General features: G+C 37.2%; 1 protein-coding gene across 1 annotated transcript; it reads left to right on the forward strand.

Annotated features, from left to right (window-relative positions):
• Positions 1-735: 735 nt before the first annotated feature.
• Positions 736-13,292, forward strand: LOC100551552 (alpha-fetoprotein). Its single transcript, XM_008116464.3, has 14 exons — positions 736-890; positions 2,304-2,355; positions 2,719-2,848; positions 3,398-3,609; positions 4,364-4,496; positions 4,826-4,923; positions 5,292-5,421; positions 5,804-6,018; positions 6,598-6,730; positions 7,602-7,690; positions 9,394-9,532; positions 10,853-11,073; positions 12,180-12,312; positions 12,883-13,292. The coding sequence occupies exons 1-14, from the start codon at positions 803-805 to the stop codon at positions 12,928-12,930; spliced, it is 1,821 nt and encodes a 606-aa protein (XP_008114671.1). The 5' UTR covers positions 736-802; the 3' UTR covers positions 12,931-13,292.
• The last annotated feature ends 603 nt before the right edge of the window (positions 13,293-13,895 follow it).

A 13,895-nucleotide genomic window follows, 5' to 3' on the forward strand; every position in this document is an offset into this window, starting at 1 on the left:
TATGCTATCCAATGCCATATATATATGTGTGTGTGTGTGTGTGTGTGTGTGTGTGTGTGTATGGTACCTTTGCCAACTCACATACAAATTGAATTTAAGAACAGACCTACAGAAACGATCTTGTTCGTAATTTGGGGACTGCCTGTATAGGAAATACAAGAGGATCTTCTAACATCATTGCAGTGTTATGGGGAAGCCGTGCAGTTGTTTCTATATCTTTCATATAAAATAAGAAAGAAGATTTAAATTTCTTTTTAGAAAGAAAAAGCAGGATATAAATAAAAAAGAAAGAGCAGGAGGAGAGGGCAGGAAGGAGAAGAAATGGGTTTTGGTGTGTCTATGTCTGAAACAAAATTCTCTGCCTCCTACTCAGTGGCATTACAGTCTGTAAGTACTAAAAGCAGACTGACTCATCCTATTTACAGAATAACAAAGCAGCTAAGCTTCTTCATAACCTAACTCATCACACAAATAATAGCCTGAAGTAAGAGTGAGAAATGAGATTTGTTTAAAAGGGGGGATCAATAACCTTTCTTTTAGCATGGTAAGGCCAAAGTCTGTTTACCCCCATTCTTTAAATAATAAGTTTGGCAGTATTTTGGGGAGAAATGTGTGTTCCTAGCAAACAGAGTGAATATTATTTTCAAAGTGAATTATTATCTGAGTTATCTAACAGGCTTTTCATTAACTTAGAATGCCTTTTCATTAGCTGAGAATGTGGGTATAGGATATAAAAGCTTCATCCACTCCATTGCTCTTTTTCCCTCACAGAGTCCAGCCCATAATAAAGCAGTTTAGAACCATGAAGCGGATAACATGCATATTTTGCCTTTTCTGGGCAAATTTTGCTGAAGCAGAATCCTTGACAGAAAGACATCAGATATTATTAGGTAAGATGATTCCTCCCCACTGCAAAAAAAGAATTAGTAATTCAATCATAAACGAAACATGCTATGGTCAGAGCTAAGGTACTGCATGCAAGACTGCTTTATGATGCTGTGCAAAGCTGTATCCCATTCCAATTCCATATTATATATATATATATATATATATATATATATATATATATATATATGGTATAGGTATAGGTGGCAATTCCAGATATCTGTCTTCCAAATGGGTAACATAGGTATTGACCGTACTGATACTTTTCTCCCCCACTACTTGCAAAGTGACCATCTAATAAGGACATCACCTCAAGACTATTAATGTAGGTATAAATATATATGATATGGTACCTCTCTAGTTGTATCAGAGGCAAAGAAGGCCATTTTGTGAGACCAAGATTCTTAAAGAGTTTTCTGAGGTAACAGACATGTGTGTATGGAAATCAGACATATTTTACAGCCCTAGATGTTCTCCTGGTCAAATAGCTGCAGTATTTTAAAAGTAAGAACAGAGTAGGAGAAAGCAGAGGTGATACTGCCAGCTGTTGTTTCTTCTCTTAACTCCACATTGATTCTGTAAATTTTACGCAATGGTTCTCAAGAAAGCAGAGCATTCATATTGGAGACAATTTCAAGATGGTACATCATCTCAATAAGCGTTCTGTATACACTGGAGAAACAATAAGAACAGGAAAGAAATTCAGAGCAATGAATCTGCTACATTAAATTATATGCCCTTTAGGTTGCAAGAGATATATTCCAAGATATATGCTATATATTCTTGTAAATTCCCATAGTCCACATGGAATCCTGTGGACATTAGATCCCATTGTCACGCTAAGACATTTGGAGCCCCTCTGACTTCTAGTACTTAAGATCCAAGGTCTTGGGTGCCAGGCTTATTTTGGACTTCATGTATGTTGTCTAGCCTGGCAAATCTGATCATCACACTTCCATGTGCACTCTAATTGACAAGGTAATTTCACAACAGTCAAGTAGGGTTTTACTTAAAGAAGAAATGTGAGATCACTTTCTTTTTTTATAATTGGGAGTTTTGTAATTGAGAGTGTCTTGACTTAAATGAGGAAATGACCATCTTTCTCATCAAAATAATTATTTAATTACTCAAACTAGATTTAATTAAGGGACCCTTTGTGTATCACAATGCATGTCTAAACATGCATGGTTCAACTTTGTGTAGCCACAGCACTTTTCTGCCTTGTTGGACTGAACAAAATGAATTAGTCCTCAAAAGGCATATACCAACTTGTGGTGGGCTCTTTCATTTACCTTATTAATTTTAGCAGACATTTGATTATGTCATTCTCAACACCATTATCTCACAAATAACTTGTTTTCCTCTTTTCTTTTCTTTTTTACATTAACTGATGACTTAATTACTTGTCTTATTTGCAGAAAGATTTACATTGCTCACCCATGGAGGACCATTTCCTGAATTCACATATCTGTAAGTCTAAGAAAGGACAATGTTTCTGGAAATGACTCTTATTGATTTATTCTAAACAATTACAGAGAGGGAGGGAGGGAGAGAGAGAGAGAGAGAGAGAGAGGGCCATCAGGAGAATGATTACAGAGAATAACAATGATATCATACTAAGTAAACTGTGAGTGCATTTAAACAAAGTGCTAAATTTGTTAGGTCAGTAGTAACTGGCCTTACATTTATACCAAAGCAGCATGTTCGCAGTCCACTCTGTTCAGCTTTAGTTTTGCTACCTTAAATAAGAACATCATTGCTTGTTTTCAGCATTCATATATGACACAGTTCGCTAGTGGTAACTGTCCACTTACTTATATCCTTTTATTTTAGTGCATTGATTGCGCAGAATGTGCAAAGAGCCACATATGAAGAGGTGATGAAAATTACAAATGGTATTACTGAACTTTCAAAGAAATGTATTCCCAGTGATCAAGCAGATCCAGAATGTGCAAAGCCCTTGGTAAGCTTTTATGAGCTAGATTTGTACATCATGTCTGGGATTTATTCTGATGGGTTAGGTTCATGAATACCCTGTTTGATATTTCACTAGTTTTATGCACAAAATAGCTAAATTTTCAATTATCACCCTCCCCCTGATTTCTCATACTTATCAGCCATCAGTTGTATCTGCTTAGCAAATGTTGGCAGACTAAAAAATATCTAGATGGTTCACATGCTAGATTGTTATTGTCACAGAGAACTATATGTATTAACTCTTTAAATCATTTGAGAGTGGAAAACAAAGTGACAGCATTATTATGTAGAAACAAGTTGAGGGCTATACTTCTCCAGACAGCAGCAAGTGCAGTGAGAATGGCCTTTTAGTTATTACAGCTGTATTCCCTCTTCACTTTTAACTTCATTTTGGGGTAGGAAATGCTTTGGGTAAGCCTTGGGTCCTTTCAGAATGAACTGAGTCCATTTCAGACCTGGGATTCTTACAGCAATCTCAGTAAAACTTTTCTACATAACTAATAAACTGAAACAATGCTCTGTTTCTGATCTTTAGGAAACTGTTCTCTTTGATAACATTTGCAATGAGCAAGGACTTGATGACAAATATGGATTTACTGAATGCTGTGGCAAAGTCGATGAAGAAAGAAAAGAATGTTTTATATCCCATAAAAATGCAACCCTGGGATTCCTTCCTCCCTTTGAAGAACTAACACCAGAAGAGCACTGCAAAGCTTTTCAAGAAGATCCCACTGAAGCAATGAGACAGTATGTAAATCAATCCATTGCTATTAGTTTCAATTACTTCTTTTTGTGAAAACTGGAAGTTATGAAATGTCTCAAACTTTGCTAGAAGTCTTATATCAGCTATTTATCAAATACAAAGCTGTTGCATATTGAGAATACAATTCCTGCAACAGAATGTGGAGTGCAACATTTTAGGATTACAACCATTAATACTCTCCTCCAAGGTGTTCCAGTTCAGTCATATTCTTTTTCAATAATCATTCAATATTTTAATAATCACAGACATATTTCAAAGGTTCTTGAGGGGTTTCCCTCCCCGTCATATCTTCAATGCTGGTGATATTCCTCATTGCTCTTCATAGGTATAAAAAAAAGTCTGACCACACGCTCAGTGCAAAAGAGATCAAGTCTCCAAATATTTGAAAGGAAGAGTTTGTCTAACAATTCAACAATTTTCTTACATAAACCCACTAAGGACATATGCCACAGGAATATGTGCACTTACAACTGGAACAACCTTGACAATTATATTGTTTTTAATTTTATATTTTAATGTTTTAATGTCTTATGTTTATTTTATATTATGTTTGTTTGCTATGGCATCAAATTGTTGTCTATTGTAAGGCCGCTCTGAGTTCCCTTCAGAGTGAGAAGGGCGGGATATACATGCAATAATAAATAAATAAATAGATAACTCTTAGGAGAAAAGAGGAGTTGTGTTCTGATAAACTATAATTAAAAGTAATGCACGCAACCTTTTTTTTTTTTTTTGTAGCTATCTCTATGCAATTGCCAGAAGAAATCCTTTTACAAGTGTTTTCATCCCCTTTACTATTGTTCAGGACCTTAAGGATGCATTGACAGACCGCTGCCAGGAAGGCAAACAAATTTCATGTTTTGATGAAAAGGTATTATAATGTATTCTCATCTAGATTGTATCTTACAATTTTGCACAGCTTGATAGTCCACCATAAGATTTATCAAGCCAAATACAGTAAATAGCAGTTTCAGGACACAAAAAGATTTATTTGTCAGTAGAACTGACTGCATCAGAAGATAATATACTTGAATATGCTTGTTTTTAAAGAGAAATTTCATAGTAATCATTCAAGGTGGATAATGCCTGCAGGTAACTAGTTGGGCTTGGAGATCTATGACTATAGTGGAATTACTCTAGAGTCTGCATCGAGTCCACAATTTTGATAATGTGTCTTACTATATTTTATTTTTGTAACAGATCTCAAATATCAGAAAGGAACTGTTGACAGCCATTCATCTGGAGAAGCACTCCTGTCATATCCTGAAGACCTTTAGGAAAAGAGCTATCATGGCATTGTATGTCTAATGGTTTAGGTTTATGCTATTTTTTCAGCAAGTGAAAGGAATGAAAAAACTTTTTAGAACAAAGTAAAGGTCTTAATCATTCACTTCATTAAAATACAGTGTACTAATAAAGGCTTGGAAAAAATCTGCTCATTCAAGAATGAAAGAGGAAAAACCAAGAGTCCTCAGAATTTTGCAGCATTTCCAGATTGCTGTAGAATTATAACCATTGTGAATGCTTATTTTAAAAAGTGAAGGGAATCACAAAAAGGGCAAGCCATCAGATATTTGTCATGTTAAAAGCATGAATGTTTGTCTGAGTCTGATATGTCTGACAATAAATGCAAGGCCTTTTACTAACACGTTTGATTTCTTCCCAGAAAATTTGTTCAGCTCAGCCAGAAGTTTCCAAAGGCTGAAGTTCTTACCATTGACAAACTGGCTGAAGACATTGCACGTAGTCAAGAGAAGTGCTGCAAAGGTGACACACTGGAATGCTTCCTTGAAAGGGTAAACATTGAATTTCATTTCAGTTACAGCAAACAAATGATCAGTTAGTGCTCAGAGAAGTACTCCAAGTCCGTTGGAAGATATTAGTTCCTTTCACTGTACAAACTGTTATTTTTTCTGATTTCACCTGCTTGTTAATTTATTAAACCTCATGAAATGTGTTCTGCCATTAGATATATTTTTTAAAATATGCAAAAAATATTTTCCTACAGCTTGACCCTTAAGCATTTGAGATGAATTTCCAATCTACTCCGCATATGCCTACATACAATGTTTTTGAAGATAGATGCAATATATTTACAAACTCTGACAAATCTCCAAAGAACATCTATGATTCCCCATAGTACAAATTTAATGTAATTGCTTTTATTTTTTCCTATAGGCAAATGTGACATCCTACATCTGTAGCCATCAAGATACTTTATCCTCTAAATTGGAAGTCTGCTGCCAAAAGCCATTTTTGGAACAAAATGCATGTATTATGAGTATGGAAAATGATGAAAAACCAGCAGATTTGTCTCCAGATCTCAGAGAGTTCATGGACAAGGAAGACCAGTGTCCACGCTATGCTGAGAATCAAAACCCTCTCCTGGCAGAGTATGGGATAGATTGTATATAGATTTAGGCCTCATCAGACAGGCACAGGAAAAAGGGGAGGACAGCGTTGGACAGTGGAGGGAACCATCTTACTCTGTTCCCTTCCATCGAGATCCATCTTCTGCCATCCCACGTCCTTTCCCCCTTCAATCTGCTGGATTGCGCATGGCATTCCCCTATGGAAGGCACTCTGGGCTCCCATTCTCTACACTGCTGAAACGTAGGCCCACAGAGTCCAGCTAAAAGTTGTGCTAGATTCCATGGGACTCAAATTTAACAGCATAGAGAAATGGGGAGAATATGTGAAGACTGTGCCTGATTAGATTATTAAATAATTCTGAATAAATTCAGCGCCAGCTATTAATAAGCTTACAGCACAGAACACTTGCTAGGTAAGGAGCATTAGCATAACTTTATAAAATCTGGGACTCTGAAGGAACATAATGACCTTATTGTAGTACAGAACATGCAGGACTTCTTAGTTTATTGGAATAATGAAATGATATTGTGCATGTTGTAATTTAGTGTTGTTTCTTTTACTGCTCTTGTCCATTCATGATTTTTTCCCCTATGTTGTAGGCTTGTTTATGAGTATGCCAGGAGACACCCTGAATTTTCTGCACAGCTGATTCTGAGGCTTGGCGAAGAGTATGAAGAATTGTTGGAAAAGTGCTGCAAAACTGAAAAGCCCAAGGAATGCCTCATCCAATGGGTGGGTTGTTTTATTTTCATAAAAGGATGGGCACGATGTTGGTGTTTTGCCACTATTGTGATCCAAATCATTAATCATCACTACCACAGTTATTTCAAGGAAACAAAAATAAACAATTTGGCTGTCTCAAAGGGCAATCCCATGTCCCATTTCCTCTTGCATAACATCTGATTCAACCTTGCTATCTCAGTCTATTTGCACTGAGCACTTCCACCACAGCATGAATTAACCTATCCCAAAGCTAGCAAACACTCCTATAGAATGGCATTCTACAGCCTGGGGAAAGCCACTGAGAATATTCTCTCATGTCCTCAAATATTTTTGTTGTATATTTCGACTAGCAATAGCTGAGCAGGATTTCGGACAACAGTCTTCCTCAAACTTCCCAGTAATGCAAGTAATTGAACTTTTCGTAAACAAAACATAGGCTTGACTATGAGCTATAACATTTTCTTACATGTTTGTTCTCTTTGGTTTCCTGTAACTTTCATTTTACTGCTCACCAAAATATACTGTATATATTGTGATCTTCTTTTTATTCTTCAGTCTATATCAAATTCAAAAAACAATATTTATACCTTAATCCATATCACCAGAGCCAGCAAGACATGGTGGTTTAGTGAATTTTTGATTGACCATGAAACCTACTGACCTTGAGAGAGTCTTATTCTATCAGCTGCTGAGAAAGTCAATGGAGAAAAAACCATTTGAAAAGCCCACAATAGCTTGAAAGCACACAACAACAGCAACAATCATATCGTTTTCAAGAAATACTGTTCAGAAATCCTCCAAAGAAGTCTACATGTCTTCTGGTGGTGCTCTTTTTCATTTTAGACATTTAAAAACAATTCCCCTTCGCCCTTTTTTCCAGGAAGAGTTCATCCAAAAGCACACTGCTGATACCCTAGAAGCAATGAAACAAACCTGTGAGAGAACAGACGATTCTGCCTTCCACAATGAGTATGTTGTTCTTCTCCTAAGATTCTAACTTGCAGAATATGGATTGATGTTCAGTGCATTGGTCCGTTTTAGTTTAAGGGTGCATCTATACTGCAGAATTAATGCAGTTTGACACCACTTTAACTGCTATGGATCAATGCTATGGAATCCTGGGATTTGGAGTTTAGTGAGCATCAGATTTCTTTGACAGAAAAGGCTAAAATCTTGTAAAACTATCACACCCTGGTTTCCATAGCATGGATCCATAGCAGTTAAAATGGTGTCAAACTGCATTAATTATGTAGTGTACCAGGATACCCTCACCCAAGTCCCAGGATCCTAAAAGTGAGATCAAAATTTCCAGATTGGCCTTCCGCATGGACATGTTTCTCACCCCTAGGTTACAGAATCCCTTCACTGAATCATAGAATCATAGAGTTGGAAGAGACCTTGTGGGCCATCCAGTCCAACCTCCTGCCAAGAAGCAGGAAATCACATTCAAAGCATCCCCGACAGATGGCCATCCAGTCACTGCTTAAAAGCATCCAAAGAAGGAGCCTCCACCACACTCTGGGGCAGAGAGTTCCACTGCTGAACAGCTCGCACAGTGAGGAAGTTCTTCCTAACATTCAGGTGGAATCTCCTTTCCTGTAGTTTAAAGCCATTGTTCCACGTCCTAGTCTCCAGGGCGGCAGAAAACAAGCTTGCTCCCTCCTCCCTGTGACTTTCCTTCACATTCAGTATTTGTACATGGCTATCAGGTCTCCTCTCAGCCTTCTCTTCTGCAGGCTAAACATGTCCAACTCTTTAAGCCGCTCCTCATAGGGCTTGTTCTCCAGACCCTTAATCATTTTAGTCGCCCTCCTCTGGACACTTTCCAGCTTGTCAACATCTCCTTCAATTGTGGGGCCCAGAATTGGACACAGTATTCCAGGTGTGGTCTGACCAAGGCAGAATAGTCTCCACCACAAGGTGCCAAGACCAAATTCTTAAACCCACCCCCATTCCCCACTACCTGGCAAATGGTAGTTCATTTACATGCATCTATAAGTCCATCATCAAAGTTTGACTGATTCAGTCCGGGCCAAAAACAACTAGGAAATGGGGAGAAAATTCCTACTCAGTCCTGAAGTGACCAGGAAGGTGGGCCACACTGTGATGTTTCAAAGGTGACTGTGAAGAGAGGCACCAGGTCTTAAATGGTATATTACCCCATCACATTAAATGGCTTGTTTTGGCATCTGATACCACAGGTGAACCTTCTTGTCACTGACCGTACAGTCCATCAAAAGTGTACCTTTCCCTGAAGTGTCTTTAGCATGATCTCCCGTGTACATTATACCTGCCACAACAACATCGACTTAATATGGTTGAAAGTAAACTGAACAAATTATATCTTAAAACAGCTACCCAAAGTGCAGAACATTACTTCTAAAAGAAGTGCAGCATCTTGAGTAATATTTTTAAAGTCCACACTAAAATTAATAGTGAATTTACTTCACTAATGGCATCTCCTCTTATACTGAAGCTGCAGACTCTTCATTTCTATACACCCGCCAGTCCACGCCTTAAAGATAACTCAAGCTTTGGGGGGTTTTTTCCAAAAAAAAAAACTGAGTTCAGTCCTCCATGCTTCAGACTCCTTAGGAACTACTGATATATATACCTCAGTCAAGATTTACACTTTTCTCTAACAATAATTCATGGAGACATTGTTGTTGCAGGCTTCTTGTCCGCTATGCCAAGAAAGCACCACAGCTCTCTTTTGAGGAGCTCTATGAATATAACAAGGGATTCATAGATGCTGCTGCCAAATGCTGCAAGAAGGATGAGGCTTATAAACAGATATGTATTGACAGATATGTGAGTATTGTTTCCTCAACATTAATTGCCTTTCTCTCTTTAGACATACAAATATTCTTGCAAATATGTTGGCCCGACTTTGGGTCAACTCAAGACTTGCCACACAGTGACAAACATTTCCAGCTAACCTTAGATACCACAGAAAGCCCTCCACTTTCTCGGGGAAAACACCTCTCTAAGAATTTCAAGTTTCTCCAGGGTGACTTTCAACCTTATCATGAAGGCTAGGTGAAGCATCCCACTTCACCTGGCTTCATGGAAGAAAGAAAGAGGTGGCTATGCTTACCCCATCACACGTGGGAATTGTCGCCTTTCGGGGAAGCCTCCTGTGTTGTGAGGAAAGCGTCCAAGGATGCTTACACCACAGTTGGGGGTAAAGCCTCCACCAGAAGTCATACGATGTCATGTGATGGCCAGCATGGGGCTCCAGCCCCAAAAAAGGCTGGAAGCATCCCAGGATGCTAAAGTTGGTGAGTGTGATGATATCATTTATGAACAACTTCCACTGACCACAGAATTGCATTGGAGGACCTAGACATCCCTATAATGGTAATCACACTAGTAATATCTAAATCCTTCGACATAATTGGACAAAGTTGATCATAGAGTCACACTGGAGGACCAAAAGATTCCTAGAATATTTTAAACAAATCTATGAATAATCAAGTCTGCAAAATGTCAAAACTGCATATGTAGAGGGACAACTGTGGTAGGGTAGAAGTGAAAGGCTGAGATTCCAATGACATTCCTTCCTTCATTGAGCACATTGCTATAATCTCACTTAAACTAAAGGATACAACCATATCCTTACCTGGATATCAATAAAGTTTACATGGCTCCATCCAGATATGACTTCTATAAACAGGCAGAACTATTAGTCAAAATTATGCAGTAGCAATTATTGCTTCGAATGTAAGTCAACCAGCAAACTATACATGGAGTTATTTAGACAGTAAAAGTCTAATACTATCCAGAAGAGCATACTATCAATACTTTCTGAACTCATTGTTTCTTACACAAAATCATGGAAATTGGATGTTGGCATTGGTCTAGCTATGTGGATGCCCTGTAAAGCCATGTAAGATTTCTACTATATTTATTTTTATTTTAGGACTCATCTTTTCTCTGTTTGTTCATTTATAATATTGAAATCTATTAAATATGTCCTACTATTTGCTGGCAACCATTTAGGATCATATAATAACTATGACTTGAAATTGTACATGATCTGCATAGATATGATCAAAAAAATTAATGTATGTTATAGGTGGAACTCCAATCATTTTGTATTTCACAAATTAGCCCATTTCCTCTCTCTAGACAAATCTAGTGGCAGGCGATATATGTCAGCGACATGAAGAGCATCCCATCAACAGAAAGTTTGGCCAGTGCTGTGAGGACTCCTACATTAATCGTCAGGAGTGCTTTATTGGTTTAGGAATAGATGAAGAATATGTTCCTCTCCCATTTGATCCTGAATTGTTCGCCTTTCATGGAGATTTCTGCTTAGCCAACACAGATCAGCAAGTAAAGCAACAAAGGTAAAAAACAAAATGCACTTAACCTAGCATTTTAATGGTTATTTAATATTTATGTCAATCAACATATATCCCAATTCTACAATTCATAATCATGTCTTCTACCTGTAATTTACCATTCTTTTCTCCTTGCTCATCTCAAGAATATATGTGCAAAATTATCAGGTTTTGTTTATTTCTGAATTTCTCTCCAGCTTCAGTCTCTCCTGCCTGAAATCTGTGCTGTTTTATGTTTGCATTTTTTTCTTATGTATGCAAATATGTCCACATTTTATTGACTATAATATGTATATAGGCATGCTTCCAGTGCATATACTTTGTTATATACTTTTTTTAAAAAAAATGAGGCATTTTTTTGTTCAGTTTTTCTTTCCCTCACATATTTAGGAACTTCTGAAACAAAAAAAATCCCTTGATAGTCTTCATAGGTGCAAAATTGTATTGTTTTAAATCTCCCAATGGAATTGCAAAGTCAATGAATTTTTCTCTAATTAGATGTAATTTTTTTTTATTCTTATTGATCTCTTCTTTCCATTTAAAATCTTGTTCTCTCTTGCTTGCTATTCCTTCAGCAAGCCCTTTCATAGGAGCATTTTTCCCCCTTGGTGGATTGCTTTCTCAATCCCACTGCTGCCTTATTTCCAAGATACCTGCTTTACCTATTTTTCATTTTCTATATTCAATTTTGCAACAAATGATTAAATATAAGATGACTGCTGGGTTGGATTTCTTTTAATACACATCCATTTCACACATCCTGAACAAATATATATTTGATTAAAATGTTTTTCTTTGATCAGGATTTAGCGTCCTTTGGCTTCAATGGATTAGGAATGTGCCTACATAATAGAATTAATGTGGTTTGATGCCACGTTAACTGCCATGGCTCAATGCTATGGACTCATGGGAGTTGTAGTTTGGTGAGACAATCACACTTTTTGGTGGAGAAGGCTAAAGACCTTGTAAAATGACATCTCCCATGGTCTTTATTAGCATTTAGCCATAGCAGTTAAAATGGCAGCAAACTGCATTACTTCTACAGTATACATGCACCCTTGGAAAACTGTCTTGCAATTTATGTTTTGCTTTAGCTGTTGTTCTCATTGCAGGCTACTTGTCAACTTAATTAAACACAAACCCACCATCACAGATGAACAACTTCAAGTTGTGGTCAAAGAATTCTTAGACATGGTGACAAAATGCTGTGAAGCTGACAACCATGAGGAATGTTTTTCAGCAGAGGTATACTCTCATGAAGGATAAGTAAATAACATAGGTTTCCCCCAGAACTGACAATCTGAAAAGGCTGTAAAAACAGAAATGGGTTGTGATTATAGTGGCAGAATTTGGGGTGCTTTAACCATGTGTGTGTGTGTGTGTGTATGTATAAGAAAGGCTGAGGATAAAAACACCAGTATTTGAACAAGAAAAGGCTGAACTGAATTGAATGTGCACGGTTAGATATATTTTTATGCACAAAAGGTATATTTTTGCACATAAAATCCTTAGAGAAAGGCAAAATATAAATTCAATATAATGGATGAATGACTAATATTTTTTGTGCAGAAAAAAATCTTTTTCTTGCACAAAGTTGTTGTTTTCTGTACAAAATCCCCTGAGCAATGTAAAAATATTGTACAGAATGATTCTGCTACTACAGCATTTTCTGCCCAGAAAATAATATTCACTCAAAATCATGGAAATGGAAGAAACCAAAAGAGCCATCTAGTCCAACCCCCAGGTATGCTTGAATGATATCAGCCGGGAAACCTTTGACGAATATTGTCTCAGAGTATGCATCTTTTCTTTCAGGGTCCAAAACTAATTGAGATGACTAGAGCCAGCCTTGGAGAGAACTAAAGTGAATTCATACAGATATATTATTCATTTTAAGGACTACAGTGGAAAATCTCCTCTAAAAGAATCTTGCCAAGATGACTGCAAGTTGGAGTCAACTTAAAGACAAACATCATCAACATTTTATTAATAGCCAAATATAACACTGTGACAAGTATATGCTTTCAGATTAAGATTAAAGACTTTAACCCAAATGTTCGATCAGAATTCAGCAATTCAGTTTATTAGAGCTAAGAATTATGTGCTGTATTTCTGTACTTGTTTGTATTAGCAGTGGAAAAACCAATGTGCTATCAATTTTTCAATTTATATAGAAGTTCCACCTAGGTTCCAGGATGATGTGGAATAAATTAGTCTGAAAGGTGCCACCGGATTCATTTCTAGTTTCCAATATTAGTTAGTGTAACTATGTGAGCACATTTACATGCAAATCCACACTAAAATTTGAACATTGTTCTTTGGGTCTTTCTTTTCTCATATTATGCACATTTCCTCCACATCCCTATAGTATAAATATGGAAACAATGCACAATTAATAACCAACCAGCTAGAAAACAAGCAATATTTGGGCACCATTTGCTCCACGAATACACACTTTCAACCTCACTTTGCTTCCCTTTCCTGATAGGCAGAAACTATAACTCAGAAATGTCCGTAGGGGCCTAGAGAGACAAAGGCCCTTATTTTCTTCTCGCAGATCTCTGCCTGAAGAAACTCAGCAACTTATTTTTGCAACTAGAAGGCTCCACATTCAGAAGATGGGGTCAGCATGGTTTTCTCCATGCTGACAGAATGAAATAAGAGTTTTGTACACAATATAGGAGAAAGCATCCATATTTTGGCTCATGTTAACCACTGAAAGAGAACTCTCCACACATTCACCTTGTTTTCAGTTTGACTTGTGCTTGGCGCTTCAGTGATGGTCTTCTAAAACTGTTACTTGAGACATACTGAAATACTCCTCCTCC

Source organism: Anolis carolinensis, chromosome 6 (assembly GCF_035594765.1).
Source record: "Anolis carolinensis isolate JA03-04 chromosome 6, rAnoCar3.1.pri, whole genome shotgun sequence".
In the NCBI taxonomy this organism is placed as follows: domain Eukaryota; kingdom Metazoa; phylum Chordata; class Lepidosauria; order Squamata; family Dactyloidae; genus Anolis; species Anolis carolinensis.